The sequence below is a fragment of the Myotis daubentonii genome, chromosome 1, assembly GCF_963259705.1.
Source record: "Myotis daubentonii chromosome 1, mMyoDau2.1, whole genome shotgun sequence".
Lineage (NCBI taxonomy): Eukaryota > Metazoa > Chordata > Mammalia > Chiroptera > Vespertilionidae > Myotis > Myotis daubentonii.
The window spans coordinates 37,702,829-37,722,213 of record NC_081840.1 but is presented as its reverse complement, the minus strand read 5'-3'; the positions used below and the strand labels follow the sequence as shown (position 1 = coordinate 37,722,213).

At 47.7% G+C, this 19,385-nt stretch overlaps 1 protein-coding gene across 7 annotated transcripts in view; it reads left to right on the top strand.

Annotated features, from left to right (window-relative positions):
- Positions 1 to 19,385, top strand: part of SAMD4A (sterile alpha motif domain containing 4A) — a 216,029-nt gene that overhangs the window by 163,372 nt on the left and 33,272 nt on the right. For 5 of the 7 annotated variants that reach the window (XM_059695406.1, XM_059695400.1, XM_059695416.1 and 2 more), the window contains 3 exons: positions 926 to 1,189; positions 12,416 to 12,525; positions 15,163 to 15,249. In XM_059695406.1, the coding sequence (XP_059551389.1) occupies positions 926 to 1,189; positions 12,416 to 12,525; positions 15,163 to 15,249 (461 nt within the window). The remainder of the gene's footprint in view (positions 1 to 925; positions 1,190 to 12,415; positions 12,526 to 15,162; positions 15,250 to 19,385) is intronic. The other 2 variants (XM_059695424.1, XM_059695428.1) reach the window with 1 other exon arrangement.

Sequence of the window (19,385 nt, the reverse complement as noted above, 5' to 3'; positions counted from 1 at the left end):
GCTTTCCACGCCCAGAAAAACCAGCCGAGGGTAACGTCGGCTCCCCCGGCGTTGATTTTGGTCAAATCCCTCCCTTGAATGACCTCAATGTAATTTGGCTAGTTATGTGAGACGTGTTGCTTTTTCCTAGTTTTCTGGAAAAGAAATTAAAAACGGGGGCCGCGCAGATGTTGCCCATGGTGCGGAAGGGCTGGACATGCCGGTGGAAACCATGCCCGGCTTCCCGAGGGCACCCCGCTGGCTTCTGAATGAAAGCCTTGTTACCTGGAAGTGTTTTCAATATAAAGTTTGGCATCACCCTGTGGAGCCGCGGGAAAGAATCGGCCCTTTCACACATAGCTGCCGGTCCGCTCCCTGAGATCCGCGTTAGCATCGGGGGCCCTCGCTAAACCTGCACCCCTTTGAGAGGGAATAGTCCCCTGATTCCTGGTTCAGGACTAGTCCACCTTCTTCTGGTTCAGCCCAGCAGAGGCCCCTGCTGGCCAGGAAGTCCATCCTCACGACAAGTGTAATGCCGGTTTTGTGTGTTTAAAAAATTGCCCAGCACATGTTTTTGCCACTCTTGGCAGATGGCCGCTTTGCCAAGCTGTCAAGTCTGTCCTAATTAATGGCCCGACTGCTAAGAATCCTGATTTCTAGAGTCAGAACCAAAACCAGATCCCAGCCCATAAAGGCTAAGGTCACAGATGTGGGCACTGTAGGTGCAGCCTCCCTGAAGAGACCCAACACCCCCCAAGAGGTCCAGGCAGGACCCTTATATCCACCCACCCCCAAGGGAAGGACCCAGCCAGGCCTGCAGCCTCTGTGACCGCTGATGGAGTTGTGAGACAGCTAGCAGCTTCTCTCAGGGGTATTGTGGGTTCTTCTGTGGCCCAGACTCAAGGGGGGGGGCAATAACCTATTTCATTTTATTTTTATTTTCCAGTTCTCTCAGGCCAGGCACACCACAGCCCTTTGAAACGATCTGTGTCCCTTACCCCACCCATGAATGTGCCAAACCAGCCTCTAGGACATGGATGGATGTCTCATGAGGACTTGCGAGCTAGAGGACCCCAGTGCCTCCCATCCGATCATGCCCCCCTGTCTCCACAAAGCAGTGTAGCCTCTTCAGGAAGTGGTGGGAGTGAACACTTAGAAGATCAGACCACTGCTCGTAACACATTCCAAGAAGAAGGTAGTGGTATGAAAGGTGAGTGACGGAATGAGAAACCACTGGGAACAGAGCCCCTCTCTATCTGGAGTCAGAGGGTAGAAGGAGAGGGAGTCATCCAGAGAGAAGGAGCCCCCAGGCCCGTGTGTTGGGCTCCTCCAGGGCAGAGCTCCTGTCCCGGGTTGACCATGGAGGAAAGGGCTCAGATTCCCCTTCCAGGGCTTCTTGCCAAAACCTGGAAACAAGACCAGAGCAAGAGAGGTCAGCGCCCTTTTGAATGAATTAAATTTCTTAAAGCAGTGGCTTGCAGACAATCAAATGAGTCACAGCCAACGCTGGTAGGACCTACTGCTTGCGCGTACATTGCTCAGCCTGCCCTATATGTAGAGATGCTGAGTCGCTCCAGCCTTCTGCCTTCTTGGCCGTGTGTTGCTATGGCCAGGGAACCGTCAACAATTTAGCAAAATAAACCATAGGGTCTTTTTTTTTTTTTGCCAACCTCTCTCAATGCAGAACTGTAGCAGTGCTTCCTTTCCCTCTCCCTTTCCCTTTGATATCCAAAGAAACCTTTCAACCCTTTTCTCTGCTTCTGTTGAAGGGATATGAAAATATCACTGGGAATCTGACAGTGTTTTTTAAGCCTGATAACAGGTTTGCATACAGATGATAAAGACCTTTTGTGCAGCATAAATAAATGTTCCTACATTGCCCTCTAAATCTACCCTCTTCTAAAAAGACTCATCAGGAGATAAAGATCTCCAAATTACCCACAATAGGTTCAAAGAGGATTCGTGAGTCCTGTATTTCTAGACACCAGCTATTCAAGGGCGGGCAAGTCCTTAGGGAAAGATGCTCATCAGAGAGACACTCAAAATAATTGAGGAGGAAGAAACAGTAACTAGTCATGTGTCTGGGACTGGGAGGCTGAGGGGAGGCTCTGAGAACACCCCCTTTGCTGGCTTTAGTAGTCCTGAGGTTTTGCTGTTTCTCATCTTTCCCTTGAAAAGGGTCAGTGTTGACATAGGAGGCTCTGTACAGGGTCCCCTCCCTGCCACGGAAGCCTGGCACAGAGAGCTACCCACAACTACCCAGAAAGGTGCCAGTTGTAAGAAAGGACCGGACTGGAAATGGAATGAAGCCGGTGGGAAGCACTGCCCACCCCATCCTCAGTGGGCCCTGTGCTGAGTGTCCAGAGCATGCGGGGCGTGTCCTGATGTTTTCCTGTAAGGATATCATTGGGTCTTTAAACGTGTTTACAGGCTCATTGTAAAAGCGTTTACAATGGCTCATTTGGGCATGAAGGGGATATGTGTCCTCTCTCTCTCACACACACACACAGTTCTCAGGGAAATGTGCCATCATTTTGGAGACGTAGCAAAACCCATTTCTGATCTTATGCTTCGTGGTTTTGTGCTCACGCAGCTGAGGCCCAGGGGAGGGGTCGCAGGTGAGGCTCAGCCGTGCCTTGGGTTAGCCAGCAGGGCAGCTGTCCCTGGGGCAGCGAAGTGCCTGAGGGGCCAAGGCGGGCAGAGGCAGCCGCTTTGGACCAGACTTTTCCAGGCGAAGTGGAGTGTCCGGAGGGCATGTTTCCCAGCAGTCGCCTGTGTGGTTCTAGCTGGTGACTGGGAAGGAGGCCTTGCCTTTGTATGGAAGGGTGAGGAAGGTCTGTGAGAAGGCCGCCCCCCAGGATACAGACTCTCCCAGAGAGGAATGCTGGTCCCACAGCTCTGTATGAGAGGTTTGTTTGCTTTTCTTCCTTTCGTCCTTTTACTCCCCTTCTTTTTCTTTCCTTTTTTCTTCTTTTGGAAGCCTTTCGCACACCTCAGACATGCTCTCAAAGTAGGCAAAGGTGTACTTGCTCATGGTGTGCTGGCCTTTTGAGCTGAGAAATGAGTAAAGAGAGCATGTTTTTAAAGAGAAATAAATGAAAGAAAATTTACATAAATGTCCTATCCCTGTATTAGAATAAAAGCCAAAATATTCCAGAGTTCAAGGTCTATCCCATATACTGTCTACGCTTCTTCAGTGCCTTCCTTTAGAGTTGATGAGAATTGTCTCCGTGGAGCTTCTTCCATCAGAAAAATGACACAGACAAGATCTGACATCCAAGATTTTCTTTATCGGCCCGAGGGCTACTGGTGACTGGGTGACTCTCTCCCGTGTGCGCCCACCATCTGCTGACCTATTGAACTGTTCTTCTCCTAAAGCGCTGGATTGGGATGTACAGTATAAAGCCCTTAGCAAACAAAAGGGCAAAACATATTTGAAGGACGGAACATGGGAGTTAAGGAAGGATTCTATTTGTGGGGAAAGTATATCCTCAGTAGAAAGGTCCATGCCCGAAAACAGCAGCATTCCCGAGTTGGGGGCCAGTGTTTGTGAAACCTGAGTGCCCCTCCCCCAACCCTGCCTGGACAGGTCCTCACAGGGTGGCCCCCGCTGGGATGGCCTCCTGGGACAGTGCTGTCCCAGGAGTGTGTCATTTGATTCCCAGGTCCAAGAGCAGAGGCTGGTTTAAATTTCCAAATTTAATTCCCACTTTCTGAGAAATGAAATATGAAATCCGATGAAGTGCTTTTAAAAAGAGCCAGCACTTCCTCACGGATTCACAGCTCTTTTTTCTTGTGAGCAGGCCCTTTGGCGGGAGGGTCAGCCCCTTCCCTCTGCTCGCTGGTCCACCTCGGGACGCCATCAGCTAAGTGCTGTTTTTCTAATTTTTAAACGCCCCAGTTACGGGAACAACAAGGAAGCTATAGTAGAATTTGGAGGAGTTCCAAATCTCCAGGGGACGCATGTCAGCCCTCACCCCACACCTTGGGGAAAGAATAAAAAGTCACCATAATTGAGTTTGATTTAGTGTGAATTCATCGTTCTTGCCAACAGCTTGTGCGTACCTTGCTGAAACACTGCGTTCATCCGTTTCTCCCTTTTCATCTAGACAGAGCAGCCAGATTTGGCTATGAATTGTCCCTGAGGGATGTGCCTCTCGGGTCAAAAGTGTGAAATAAAGCTCACGGCCCCGCATTCTTGCTCTTTTTATTTTTTCATAAACATCGATCTCACCCTTTTTTTGTCTCCGCATCAGCACTCCCTGCCAGGGATTCTCACTAAATTCTCTCCCAAGTAGACCAGCTCCTGCTCTCAGAGGATCAGCATCATCTGCCGGCTTTGATTTGTTTTTCCTTTTATAGTAAATAGCCATCCTGAAGGTTTCAGTCAGCTCCAAAGCACGGATTGGCTGGCCCTTGGGGCAGGGATCTCAGAGGAATGTCTCAGGCCACGGGAAGAATGGGAGCATCTACTCATCTAGAAATTAATGGGCAGAAGTGAGATCCTGAATGGGAATAGGAAAGCTTCCCCCGTTGACATTCCCTGGGGAGGCTGCTGCTTTTACATGTTTGGACTAAGTATGCTGGCTGTGGTTTCTAAATTCAGTTGCCCCTGTTCTTTGCAAAAACGTCACTGTGGCTTCTCCCAGGGGAACAAGTCTTGACTCTGAGTCGGTACTCAATGATAAGATCCCCCTTTCCCTCAGCATCACGTGAGTGGAACCTTCTCTCTTACCTCTTCTCTCATGCAAAGCCTTCAGGTGGCCGAGAGGGGAAAAGAAGACATTTCCATATTTTCCTAGAAAGAAGAGAAAATATGGAAGAGAAGCCCGTTTGTGGTAGAATAAGCACATTTGCCCTCGTATTAGCGGCATGTTCTCAGAAATGTAGAGACTCAGCAACTGAAGACTCATCCAAAGGCCAGGGCTGTTGACAGGTGATGTGACCATGTGACATGGGAGTAGAGAGAAGGGAAGAGAGATTGATTAACAGGTTTGTTTTGTCCTCATTCAAGTCAGTGGGCTTTTTTGAGCACCTGCTGAGAGAGGCTTTGGACTAGCTGTTGGGGAGACAGAGGCGGAAGAGATTGTTCCTGCCTCAAGGGGCGCACTATCACCTGAGAAACAAACATGCCTGATGCAGGTGCACAGCTGTGAAAAATATCTTGTCTTGGAGACTTGCTCTGGATCAGGGTTGGTACCAAGAAGGGCCCTAAGTCAAGTGGACGGAAGACAAGGACAGTTCCTAGAGGAGGAGAGGCCTGGAGCTGAGTCCCCAAGTATGATTAGAGGTCAGCCAAGTATAAGAGGTGAAGGAAGGGCAGAGGGAACAGCAAATGGGAGAGCATGGGACAGCTTGGCCAAATAGGTCCGATAGCTTGAGTGTTAAGGACACATGGGAAAGGGGTCTGTAGGGGGAAGAGCCAGATGCCAGGCTTCATGAAGGATTTTGGCTTGTATCCTGAAGTTGGTAGAAGCTGTTGGAGGAATTTCAGCAGCAGAATGACCTGCTTAGATTTTCATACTAGACATAGGACCCTCGCAGCAGGGTGGAGGATAAATGAAAGTGAGAAGGGGACGGGGGATTCTGGATTTGGAGGGCAACTGAAAGCTGGAAGAAATTTCAGTAATTGAGGAGGAAAAGGAAAATAGATCAAGGCAATTGGCAGGGAGAATGCAAAGGAGTGAGTTCACAGGATCTTGGTGAAAGGAATGTACACTAATGGAATATCAACTGATGGAGTGGGTGGAATCTAGGATGATGCCTACATTTCTGCCTGGGGCATCTGCGCAGCCCATGGTGTCATCTATAGCAAGGAGTATATAGGAGAAGAAAGAGTTTGGGGGCATAGTGTGGGTCAGGGTGACTCTGGGAACCTGTAGAACATTCCAGTGGAGGCGAGCCAGCCAGGACCACAGTGGACCATGCTCTTCACTGGCCCTCCCTTTTATAAAGACCCCTGGCTTCTCTCCTCACCTGCACAGTTTAAACATTATGCTTATCTGTATTCAACTTCATTGGGGGACTTCATTCCAGATTTCTGGCTAGGGAAGCCCATAGTTTTGGGCCTAAGAGTGAGACTTTCTTGTTGCAGTTGTCAGTGTGAGAGGGGTAGAGATGGGAGGTCTGTTTCTTTTGAGATGAGCTTCGGCCTCACCATTACAAATTCACTGGGTACACCTATGATGTGAGGTATTATGTTAGGACAAAAATATAGAGGTCACTGAAACTGTCAGGTAGTTTGGAATCAGACATGATAAAGGTCAAAAAGGAGCTGTGGCTCCAGTAACCTAGATAGAAACAGCAATTAAGAGGAGCGGAGCCAACCAGTGACTATGGAAATATGCTCGGTTTGCCTTTTCTAAGGAGTTTTTTTTTTAGATGAAAATTATGTAAACATATTTTTCTCCATCGCAAAGGAAATATATTGCCTGTTCTGAAATAGCTGGTTCGTGGTTTTGAGTTGTTTTCCTTTGAACCTCTGCCTTCCCCAGAATGAGATTAGAAAAAATTATTGAGAATTATTAAGAAAAAGGAAACCGTCAGGAGCCTTTGTGAGAAGGCTGGGAACACAGCACGTCTGAGGGTCATAAAGGGGAGTGCGGAGAGGGCGTGTTAGAGCTCCACCCGTTGGGCTGGGACGCTTTTCAGCATGGCTGTCATGGAAACGAGTCACTATTTTCTGAATGTTGACTTTCTAGGCACTTGAATTCATGTGACTTAGAGGCCAGGATTTAGTAAATTTGCTTTACTTTCTCTATTCTCAAATGCCAAAATACGACCTGCACAGCTAGGTCTTAATGGGCCAGATTTATGCTACCTCTTTCAGACAGGCTGAGAGGCCTGGTGCCTTTGAAAAGCAAATCCCCAAGACTCTCCCACATTCTAAGGTCCTGAAACTTATAGGCAGCATTCCTGATCAAGTATGTGATGTGCTGTAAGGACTATGCAGGCACGCAGAGGGCAGCTTTTGACACGGAACCCAACTGCTATTTAATGATGCAAAGTAGGCTCTGTATAGAACCTATGAACATCATAGCTCATGGAAGCTGCAAGGAGAAATTTGGTCCCTCCTGTTTGTATCGAACCCTTGTAAGTGAGTATTTTACCCCAAAGTAGGCCATCTCTGTGCCTTCCAAGTCCTACATGTGCTCCCCGTGAGCATGGAGCCCCTCCCAGAGGCCACTATGGACACGTTCCAGGGTCAAGGAGCATGCTTACAGCTCCACAGGGACCAGAAATCAAGGCGCCTTCTTCCCTTTGCTCAGAAGCTGGGACAGAATTGGGCTCCTCGTTCTGCTCTGGCCAAAAATACAGTCTTCCGTAATCCTGATGGTGTTGCCAGACTTTAGAAAGGAATGTTCTCAACACTGAAGAGTTAGGCCCTTCTTACCCCTCAGTTGGCGGCTTTCCTCTTCTCTCCCTCAAAGACCAAGGATGCTATCATATCTTGGAAGAGAGTTGTCTGAGATTAGCCTGGCTCGCTAATGGGAATTTCTCTTCCATCTTCAGGTACCAGGACCACCACATCTGGAAAGCAAGGCTATTCATGTTCCTCTCTTCCAGGGATGCCTTACTCCCTGCCCTTCTCATTGCTTCCCATATTGGGCCTTTCAGCAATATTGATGCCATCATTCTCTCTTGTGGGGCCTCCTTGTTGGTGGGGCAACATGACCGGTTGACCTGACTGGTATTTGCAGCCATTCCCACAGCAGGCATTTGAGAAAAGCAGCCTGAGTTCTAACTGGAACCCAGCTTCTGGGTGAGCTGTTTTACACACCACAGAGCCTCTCTGTGGCTGAGTCATCCAAACTCTAAAAGGGAAATAGAAGTCAGCGTAATTGGAAACTTCATCCCATTGGTAAAGATTAGCAGGTAAATGCAGAGCATATAAAAGATGGGTGTAGCATTATTATCAGAAATAGCCATGAGAAGATAGACTGCAGAAAGATCTAGCAGGAGCTTGACAGAGGATGGACATTGTGGTACAGGGGCCCAGAGTCTGCACATGGATGGGGCTGCTTTCTCCCAGAAACCTCCTACCCTTTGGTCTTATCTTCTCAGTTTTTTTCATGGACTTCTCTTCCCACATCTTCCCCTAAAAGTCTGGCACTCTCAGGGCTCCCACCACCACCCTCCTATTCTCACTTCATGCTCTTTCCCTAAGTAACCTCACCCATTTTCACAGTTAAAATAACCGCCATGTAGCCCTGACCAGTTTGGCTCAGTGGATAGAGCATCGGCCTGCGGACTCAAGGGTCCCAGGTTCGATTCCAGTCAAGGGCATGTGCCTTGGTTGAGGGCACATACCCAGTGGGGAGTGTGCAGGAGGCAGCTGATCGATGTTTCTCTCTCATCGATGTTTCTAACTCTCTGTCCCTCTCCCTTCCTCTCTGTAAAAAATCAATAAAATATATTTAAAAAAAATAAAATAACCGCCATGTGCTACTGACAAGGAAAATGGTTGTCTGACTCTGACCTCTCTTCAGAGATCTTGAGCAGTTGACGTCTCCACCTGCTGAACCAAATGCAATGACACTCAGCTGATCTAAAGTGGAGTTCACCATCTCTCTCTTCTCACCCCAAACCTGCTGTTCCCCTGAATTTTCTGTCTTCTCTGTGTTTTCTATCTCCCCAAACCTGAATCAAAGGAACCATTCTGATTAGGCTCCTTTCTCTCTCTGACTCCCTGTTCTTCCCTTATCTTCACGGACTACCAGTTCACTTCCTTTCCTTCTCTGCCACTGTCCTCCCAAGCTATCTCCAAGGGCTGGGACTCATCTCCTGGACTCCATTCTCACAATCCTCCAGTCCAGCCTCTCCACTGACAGTCATCATCTTTCTAACATACTCATCTGACTAAGCTCTACTGCTCCATTTCAGCAGCTTCTCATCACCCGCAAGACGAAGTCTACCTTCTCTGTTTCAGAATTACAGATCTCTGTCATCTGACCCCTGGCTATTTGCCCTGCCTTGTGTCTAGCCATTCTCTATCATTCACCCAAGCATTTGCTTGACCCCAAAGGCTCTCTTAGACATGTGCTTTATTTATATACTGTTCTGACTTCCTGTGATGGCTTCCTCAATATGGTCTGCCCAGTGATTCCAGTTTTATTGCTGCTGTGAAGCTATCCCTCACTCCCCAAGCCAAGTTCCGTGCCCCCTAGAACTTTGAGTAGACTTAGCATTTGTTCTGCAGCTATTATAATTTTGTCTCTCCAGATTAAAAGTTTCTTGTTGGCAAGGACATGTTTTCTTCACAGAGCTTGGCCTCTATAGCAGGCATTCAATAAATGTAGAGTGAGCAAATATCAGGATGCCCACACCTGGCAAGGAAGTCATCCCAGCACATAGCAAAACATCTTTCTCTCTCACACTGCATAAGAGAGTGACTTTCTAGTCTGGGACCTCCACTGGGGTGTCCATCAGAAGCAGCCCAGATGAAGCTTAAACGGCGCCGTGCCAGCCAGAAATGGGAGCCCAGGAGGCATGCACGCCTTCAATCACACTTCAGCTCCTCCAGGAAATAGCCCTGCTTCTCCCTACTTCTCTGTGTCTACCAGCCATAGCCCCAGCTTTGCAGAATGAAAAAGGAAGGTGAGGTTATGCTAGGTGGTTCTTAGCTTTGCATCCAACCATGTAGCATCTGGACCATGAGAAAGGACCTGAGCTTTTAGTTAGAATTCATTTCTGACCATCATCTTACAGAATCTAGCATCCAAGTAGTGGAATGAATTCCTGGCTTGGGAGGAGTCAAATAGGGAGGGCACTCAGTTCTCTGGTTTGTTTCCCCTTTAATGGTGTTTTGTTTTAATCCTTGGCAAAGGAAAGTGCCTCGCCGCCAGCCAGCAAATGAAGGTTAGTAGGCTATGTTCTTGAGAACTGTGATTTCCTCTTCTTTGTTCATCAGGTCACATTGCAGGAAGGGAGAGCTGTTTAAGCGCCCAACACTGAGCGAGGCACTGAGGTGCTTGCTGCACAATCAGAGCCACATGTACCTGCTCCAGAGACTAGAGCCAAGAAGAGCTTACACTTCCCACAAACATATCCAGAAATAAGGCTTCAGGAAGGCCTACTTCTCCATGCTCCGAAGTTGTGTAGGAACCTTTTCTAGAAAAAGAGCTCCCAGTGACCTGCATTTTGACAATATGAGTGAGGCAGGCTCTTTCTTTCCTCTAACCAAGGGGATTCTGGCTGTCAAATACTTTTATGGAAAGGAACTAGCTCTGACTAAACTGAGACTTGCCAAGACTTGTACCGCACTCTCCCCGACTCAAAACACTATATTGTCACCTTGGCTTATAAGGCACCCAGTTTAAAAAAATAATAATCATAAAGCACCCAGTTTTCAACATGATTTAGTGGCTCAGGATTCTGTTTGTTTAATCATAAGTGGATTTTGCAGGATTAAGCTATAGGGCAACCAGTGAAAATTTGGCCCAGGAAGTTGCTCCATATTCTTTTGTGATGAATTGTGCCCAAATGTGGCATAGGGTTACCCAGACTCCTTTAAGTCATGATCATTGAGTTTTCTAAGTAGCAACTTGGGGCTTTTCAATGATGTAAGTAGCAAACATGAACCCTGGTAACAAAGTGGTGACACGTCATTGGCCTAAAAGCTGGTGCTGTAGCTATTTGCTGCTCACTCTGCAGAACTATGAGCATTGTTTTAACTGCAACAAAAACACGGTGAAAATAAAATCTGATAAAATAGCTCCAGGATGTCACAGGAGGAAAAGCACCTCTGGGCTGGCAGGTCCTGGATTCTTGATCCAGCCGCAGTTTGAGTTGAGGAGGATGTAAGGGGTTGGTACTATGTGCCTGAGGAAGACCTGTCTGTTTGTGGTTAATGATGATCCCAAGGGGGCTGCATTTGTCACAGTAGAATGAAGGGCTCCAAGCACAGAATCAAGTGATTTTTTGCCTGAGAGGGCTGAATCTGTTCTTAAAATGCCATTGGATACCCAATTCTATTTCTCCAGAAATTCCCCATCTTTGGCCTTCCCGTTACTGCAAATCAAAAGGTAACCTCACCAGACTACCCTCCCCTCCTATATCTTTGAGTTTCAGGGGGTCATCCTATACCCTCATTCCCTAAGCCTAGGTTTGGCTCACCTAGGAGGCAGGGCCTGATTTCAGAGTAGGTCAGGCAGGCCTCTTTAATCAACCCCAGTTATCCGCTTTAAACATTGGAAAATTGGCAGGTTTCCACTTACTTTGGAGTTTTTGTGGTCTCTGTCAGTGCCTCAGAATAAAGCACTTAGCAATAGACAGTGTCTTGTGGTCAACATGGTTAGGAATGGCTAGTACTTTGTAGAAAGCATGAATAACTTTTACCAGGGCTTCAGCATTTCAGAGTACTTTGCAATCACTGTTTACTCAGCCCTCTCACGGATAGGCTGTTTGGTCCTCATTTTACAGGAAGTTGATACAATGTAGGAAAAGCTGGGGTTCAGGAGACCTGGTCCTCTTCCCATTTCACCATACTCTGTGATCTAGAATTAATGACTTAATTTTGCCATCTGTCTGAGTTAGGGGTGGGAGAAGATGATTCTAGAGACTTCTCAATTTGTTCTGGTTGTAGCAAGGTAATAATTCTCCTGTGGATTCTCAATAGTTGCTATTTAATTTCCCTAATTCTAGAATCCCGAAGTTGGAGCTTAATTTGGATGTGTTTTGGAATTTCCATTATCCTATGATCTGGCCAATCTTGGGACCTTTCAAATCCTGATATATAAGTGGTTGACATTCAAGGAAAATGTCAGAGACATCCAGATGCATCCCATAGCTTGGAGAAATGCTTTTCCCACGGGAGTATAGGAAGGAAGGAGAGTGATCAGGCTAAGAATGAAAACAACTCCATCCGTGGTGGTGATGGGGTGTCTTAGCTGCCTGGTTTTTCTCTCATTGGAGAAGCGGAAGAAACAGAATGTGGACATCTGCACTGAACTTCGAAAGAAATTTTCTTGAGGACGAAGACTCATCAAACGGAGTTTTAAGATTTTAAGTCAGTTCTTTCCAAATCAGTAATGAAGTAGTCCGGCTACAGCAGTGGCCAGTTTTGGGGTCATGAACCCTTTTTGGAAACCTTACAGAAACTATGGATGTTTCTCTGCCAGAAAAACTACCCACATATTCACAAATTGGGATATACTTTTAGGGAGCTCCTATATGCCCTGAAGCCCATGGACCCCAAGTTAGCAATCCCCTGATCTAAAGTGGTGAGTCAGCAGGGCTAGACCGAGAAGGTCAGGGCTAGACCTAGACTACTAAGCCCATAATTTGCTGCCAAAATTAAACTAGTAACAAAGTTTTGTGTGTTTTTTTTTTCCCCTCTGACCATCACCCTCTTCTTTCTCTATCCCCACACCTTTTGTCATCTCTTCTCGTGCCCTCCCAATGTCTCTCCCCGCCTCCTGCGCATCTTGCACCGCAGATGTTCCCGCCTGGTTAAAAAGCCTCCGCCTTCACAAGTACGCTGCGCTGTTCTCCCAGATGACCTACGAGGAGATGATGGCCCTCACCGAGTGCCAACTGGAGGCTCAGGTACGTGCTCCAGGGACCGTCCCCTGAGGAGGTGCCCTGGGTGGAACTCGAAGTTCAAGTCCAAGACAGATCTTGTTTGGACCCATTCCTATGCCTTCCCGGTAGCTGTCTTCTTTGAGGAATTGCCAGGTTCTGGCCAGGGTTGCATGGCGAGTAAGGCTAGGGTCTTCCCTCCAGGGTCCAGTAGGAAATGGAAGACAAGCAGATAGCCACAGGGCAAATGAGGGTAAGATAGAGTATCATGAAAAAGGTACAACCTAGGTACGCTCACTAAGTTCAAGGGTGCTAGGGAGGAATCGGTGGCATCTCCTAGAAGTGGAGCATTTGACCAAGGTCTCAAAAGAGCCTGTGTCCTGCTTATGCTTTCCTTTCCTCCTTCCCTCTGTCCAACCAGGGTGTGTTTGGGGAATGATAGAACGGTTGGTTGTCTGTTGTCCGGTCTGGTTACAAATCAACTGAGTTCTAGTAATTACTGAGCAGAAGCACCCGGTCACGCCTCAACGCTTGTACAAAAGCATGTTCTGACTGGTCTTAGCTGAGATTGGAGTAAGCTGCACAATATTTTTTCCCTCTAACCACCTTCAATAACGCAGGACAGTTATTGAGATGGGATTCCCTCAGGTCTCAGATTTCATTTCCCTTCTGCGTACCACAGAGGACAAAGCTCCTCCTTCCTTCTAAGGCATCTTTCCCCAAGTGCGGTTGCCAAAGGCCAGGCCAGTCAGCAGAACCCCCGAAACTAAGCATGTTTCCTTCCACGCTGTGCTCGAGTAAATAGATCTGACTGATGTCTTTGTTTCCCTTGTTTAAAATGCTATTTGCATGTTTTAAATTGACCTCGGTTTCCTTTGAGCAGTGACTTAAAAGAATTAATGGTCTGAACAGGCTAATAGTATTTCCCCTGCAGGAAGAGGAGATTGTGCCATTTGGGGCATAGCTGGTCTGAACACATACCTCCCAGCAGATTGCTGGACTCCCGGTTCGCATCCAGTTCCCTCAGTTAACCTCTGCTGGCCTGGCTGGATACCAATATTGAGATGCAAGGCAAAACCCAAAGTCACTGCACATTCTCTGAGAATGAAAGGCACTCGTTTCAACTTCCTAACGCTTCTCCCTCTGCTTTTTCATCTCGGTTGCTCCTTGAGATCCCAGGAATTGATGAGAACTGCTTCTAAGAGCATTTTTTGTCTTTGGGTCATAGTTGAGAAAAAAAATCTAAGTAATCAAAGTTGTTTGACTTCAGGAAAAACAAAACAAGAAATAATTGATGCAGAGGGCAATGCCAGAGGCCAGCACAAACTTTTCAGAGTGATTTCATTCACTCTAACCCAAAGTCAAGGCTAAACAGAAATATGTCCCCGGTGCTTCATCTTGAGAATGAGTTCAGTTGTCAGTTGACAACTTAATTTTTCTAAGTAAAGGAGATGTCGCTGGGGCTGCCATCTTTTCCTTTTTTAAGAGGAATTCTATGAAGAGTTGTAAGAAGTTTGTATTAGAGACCTCATTTCAGAAAGAACCTCCTGTTTGGGAATTTGCAGTGTGCGTAGTTAACAAGTGTTAAACTAAAACCTTCGGCTCATCATTGCTGCACAGTTAAGAAGATCCGATCCACCACCCTGTGAATCCTAATCATTTACCTGAAGTGAGGACTGAATTGTAGGTTTAAGTTTCCTGACAAAAACTGCCTGTGTGTTGTGATACCAGGTGAGACCTGTACTGGACTTCACATCTTCTGGAGATGGGAAGCATAGGAAAGATTAGAGGAAGCCATGAGTATCTCTGTGGGGTTGGAACTCCAGGGAACCCTTGGGGGGGGGGAGCCTGGAAAAGAGAAGTGTGTGACTTAAAAATGATCTGTTAAGACTATAAAGATGCCCTGGCTGGTTTGGCTCAGTGGGTAGAGCGTCGGCTTGTGGACTGAAGGGTCCTGGGTTCGATTCTGGTCAAGGGCATGTACCTCGGTTGCAGGCTTCATCCCCAGCCTTAGTCAGGGCACATACGGGAGACAAACAATTGTTGTCTCTCTCATGTTGATGTTTCTCTCTCTCTGTCTCTCCCCTTCCCTTCCACTCTCTCTAAAATTCAATGGAAAAAATACCCTCAGGTGAGGATTAACAAAAAACAAACAAGCAGCCCTAGCTGGTTTGGCTCAGTGGATAGAGCATCAGCCTGTGGACTGAAGGGTCCTGGGTTCAATTCCAGTCAAGGGCACATGCCCAGGTTGTGAGCTGGATCCCCAATAGGGAGCGTGCAGGAGGTAGCCAATCAATGACTCTCTCTCATCATTGATGTTTCAATCTCTCTCTCCCTCTCTGAAATCAATAAAAATATATTTTAAAACAAACAGAGAAGACTGTGAAGGAATATCATGCGGGGTGGGGTAATTGGCTATTCCAGCTTTCTCTCCCTCTCCTGAGGTTACAGCAAAAGACACAGGCTTGGGTGGAGCCAGATGGAGTTAGACTATTAAGCAGGAAGAGGTTTCTAGCAATAGGTGCTAATGGGAGAGGCAAGTAGAGATCTACTAGTCTGCAAACCTGTAGGAACAAAGCAAACAGTAAAGGACTAAATAGCCTCCCAGTCTCTAAGCTAATTCTTAAAAATGTTTTTTTAAATATTACTTTAATTTAATTGCAGAATGTTACCAAAGGTGCAAGGCACAAAATTGTCATCAGTATTCAGAAGCTCAAAGAAAGACAAAACCTCCTGAAGTCTTTGGAACGGGTAAGTTATTCCCGGCCGAGGGTCGTTCCCACCTCCATCACAGGGAAATGGACCCGGGACTTTCCTCAGTTGGAAAGTGTCACTGGCAGACCTGATAGAGTGTGTCATGCTGTTTCCTTATCAAAGTTAGGGAAAATGGCATGATTCTGAAGCGAAGCCTCCTGGCTATTCATGCTTCCATGTAACCTGACTACTGAGATGTACTTGTTCCCGGGGTCCAGGCAGCCTGTAACTGGCCATTCCAGGCACAGAGGAAGTGCTGTCAGATGAATTCTTTGTGTACATTCCCCTCTGCCTTTTGTGCATGTGGAGAGATTAGAGAAGAGTTCAGCCCACAGTCAGAGGCTGAAATCCTGACAAAACAGTGCAGGGAGTGTGCAGATCTGCCTCATGCCTGCTCCCCCCCCCCGCACCCCCCCCCCCGCCCCACCCCAGGGAAGGACCTGGGTTTGAGGAAAGCTGCCCCAGAGGGGCCAACACCAACAGGTGTGCCCCAGGTCCCACTAGAGAGGGGATCAAAGTCACTTGGCAGAGGGCAGCGCTGGCTCTCCAGAGAGTAATTTCACACTTTCACTGAACAACAGAATAGGTCCTCATGATTCGGATAGGAACCATCTCAAAAATGCCAAATGCTGAAAAAGAGTTTATTCCAGTGTTAAAAGCAGTTATCAGCTGCTACTGTCCCTCTGTGTTTGCTGTCTAAACACATTCTCGTCCTATCTTTGTATCTAGACATCACTCTGGAAACGATGTCATTTTTAGGACTTGGTGACTTTATGATTTCATCTAAGGGCCGGAGGAGAGCAGGCCTGGTTCCACACACAGTGAGCTGTCTGCTCTGCCCCAGAGTCGCTATTCCATGCACTACTGTTGGGTGGCGGTGGGAGTTCAGTAGTTATCTGCTGCCTGCAGAGCTCCAGTGGTAACCTCGTTAGTTATCTCCCAGGCGCCTTTGGAAGGGAGCAAAGTAGAGGTAGGTAGGGCTAAAGTGAGGTTTGTGAGCACATACACATTTTAATGCAATGGGAGGTGTGTTTTCTTGACTTATTCACAAAATGTGTGTATACTTTTACATGCCGTATATAGTTATAGTTAATGCATAGCCCACACCATAGGAGGTAAGGTATATTTATAGAACATGCATGTATGCTTTCTAAGGAAGGTTGCTTTTAAAGCCTCTGGATGGATACAGAGAGACTACTCACATGCACATCCAGGCCCATTCACAATTAGCTCATCACGGATGACGGTGACCTGTGCAACTGACCTTGAGGTTATTGCTGCTGTTCAAACTTCTACGCTAACTGCTTTACTAAGCAGCTTGTCCACCGGAGTGATTGTTGCCATTTTTAACACAAGAAACCGTTCTCTTTTGGGAAGCATTGAAAAGGCCAGTTTTGGCCTTGTCTGTTAGGAAGCACAGAGAGCATTTTGCGTAGGGATTGCATTGCTAAGTGTTATGGTGAAAGAGTGATTTACCCCCTTTGTTTCTGGAGCATCCCTCAGGAACTCATTCCTGTCCCGTCACTGAGGAAACACACGCAGAGACAGAGAGGTGGAACTGCTGTGAGCTGTGCTCCCTGTGGCCTGGGGCCGAATCAGTGTGTGGAAGCCCCAGGGCAGCCAGGTAGCCCCTGCGGCCCTGACATGCCCCTGACTTCCCATCTAACCTTTGATGCATCAGTGATGTTTTCTGCCTCCCAGACTTCACACCTAGAATAATATTGACTCTGCAAAATGACTCTCCACTGGAATGGGAATGTGAAAAAGATAACAGGTGTGATACGGGGTCTAAGGGCAGCTACTGGGCAGAAGGAGAGCAATGCAGAGTTGATCTGGTTTGACTTCTGTGAAGAGGAAAGCTTGTAGGTCAGACCATCACGTTGAGCTTGCTTCAGAACGTCCACGGTCAGCCACCTGCTTGTCTGTCCCCTCAGGAGCTCATGGCCTGGGGATGGAGGTGAACCCCAACTCAGCATCCATCAAGGACAGACCCTGGCTCTGTTCTCTCTTCCCTGGGACCTGGGTATCTCCTGCTCTTCAAGGGCTGTATCATCCATAACCTATCGCCACTTGGACCACCAGGACACCCTGAAATCAGCCATTTCTCTGGCCTTCCAGGCATCCTCAGCTGATTGTGCTGTTGGAAATGCTGTCCCCGTAGCCTGGCCTCCCACAGCATTCTTACCTCACAGAGAATCTGGGGATTTCTAAGGAGATCGTGGGGCCCCGCCCGTGGCTAGTTCACAATCAGTAGTCACTGCAGATGAGCTCTGTGTCCAGAGCCGCTCCACTCAGTTACTGAACACTTACTCAGCATCTGCCTTGGACTAGATTTACCCCGGCCACTGGAGGCGAATCCTGAGTAATACGCAGTTCCGGCCTTGGGGGCTCCACGCATAGCCAGAGCTCTCACACTCTACTGTGATTGGGGGCGTCGTCCCTGAGGCAGGTGGGGACGCCTTCCTGGACTGAACACACCTCTCTGCAGGGTGAGGAGAGGAACCTGAAAGGGGCCAGTGCTGGCTGGGAGACACCTTAGAAGCCTACAGCCAGTTTCGGTGGGCCCTTGAGCCACGGCAGGGACCAGGAGGGTGAAGGGTCAGAGGACATTTAGCAGGAGTCCAAGCATTGGTAGGGGGGCTTGGACCTGGATGCTGTGCCATTTGGGACAAAAAAACATAGGAGGGTTCCCAGTGTGGGGAAATGGAGCTCAGTTTGACGGATCGAGTCTGAGGTACCTGTGGAATAGCAAGGCAGAAAGGCAGGTCCGTGGCCAGAACAACAGTCTAGAGTCCACAAGCGTTTGAAAGACTCAGTTGTGGGTCATCTGTGTATAAATGGTAGTTGATACCCTCAAAAGTGTTGAGTGTTAAGAGCTGAAGACAGGCCCTGAGAAGTCACAGGAGGTTTGGAGGAGCCAGACACTGCTGAGCCTGCCCCGAGGGTCAGAGAGAGAGTCTGAGGGAGGGAGTCTCATCGGGCACCATGCATGTGTCACACATGATGAGGCGTGAACTCTCCCCCTATCATTGGTTATCAGGAGGTCACCAATAGCCAAGAGAGAAGGGTTTCAAGGAGTTGGGAAGAGACCAAAGCTAAACCCATGAACTGGGGAGTGAAGGTGGGTGATGAGGACATGTAGACTTCTCAAGATATTTGGTGGAAAAGGGAAAAGATTAGAATGGTCATTGAGGCAGATTTTTTTAAACATTTACCTTTAATAATGAAATGTTTATTCACCATCCTTTTCAGCTGACTCCCAAACTGTGAAGCTCAATCAGACATACTGGGAGCCTGGGACCCTGGGATGGAGAAAGGACACACACACACACACACACACACACACACACACACACACACCTACACCTGTTCCTTGTTCCCACACCCCCCTGCCCTGGCAGTACACTCACACCGTATGGGTCCCAGCAACTGTAAGCTTCTTAGGTCAAGGATTCAGCCATATTTGTTTCTAGATCCCCTAAACCTAACAGTGCCTGACTCCAGGTAGGGCTCAGCTGATGTTTGGTGAATGAAACGGAGAGAGGATGGATTTAAGTAGATGCAGGAGTTCTGTTTATGGTATGGAAGTCCAGTTCTTCTCACAGAAAGACAAGGATGGAGCCATGGACAGTTGCGTACGTGTCAGGGACACTGGCTGCTGAAGCTCTCTCCCATATGATTTGCATCTCATTGCAGTTCAATGCTCTGGGAAAGGCTTGTCCAGTCTTCCTCAAAGACCTAAAAGATCCAGGCCAGGAAGGCTGGGACGGTCTGAAAGTAGCTTCCTTCCAGCTGGTCCACCTTCCAGCTGGTGGCCGTGCCATGGTGGACCAACCTTCCTATTACCTGTTCTCATGTGAGCTCCTCAGCTTGGCACATTAGTGAACACGCAGCTTCATTTTTGCTTTTTTGTTTATAATATAGGATTCCATTTATGGCATGAGGATCAATAGAGACTTGGGTTGAATCCCTGTTTTTATCAACATGGAGAATTAATCCCAACAGCCAGTTGAGGGCACTGGATTGAATTCCATTTGGGCGGTTTCCTACTTTCCTGCTCTGCTTGGGCACTCCCTGTTGAGTTCTGGAATTCATTTTGAGGAGTCAGCATGTGACCTGATGGTCTTGGTGCC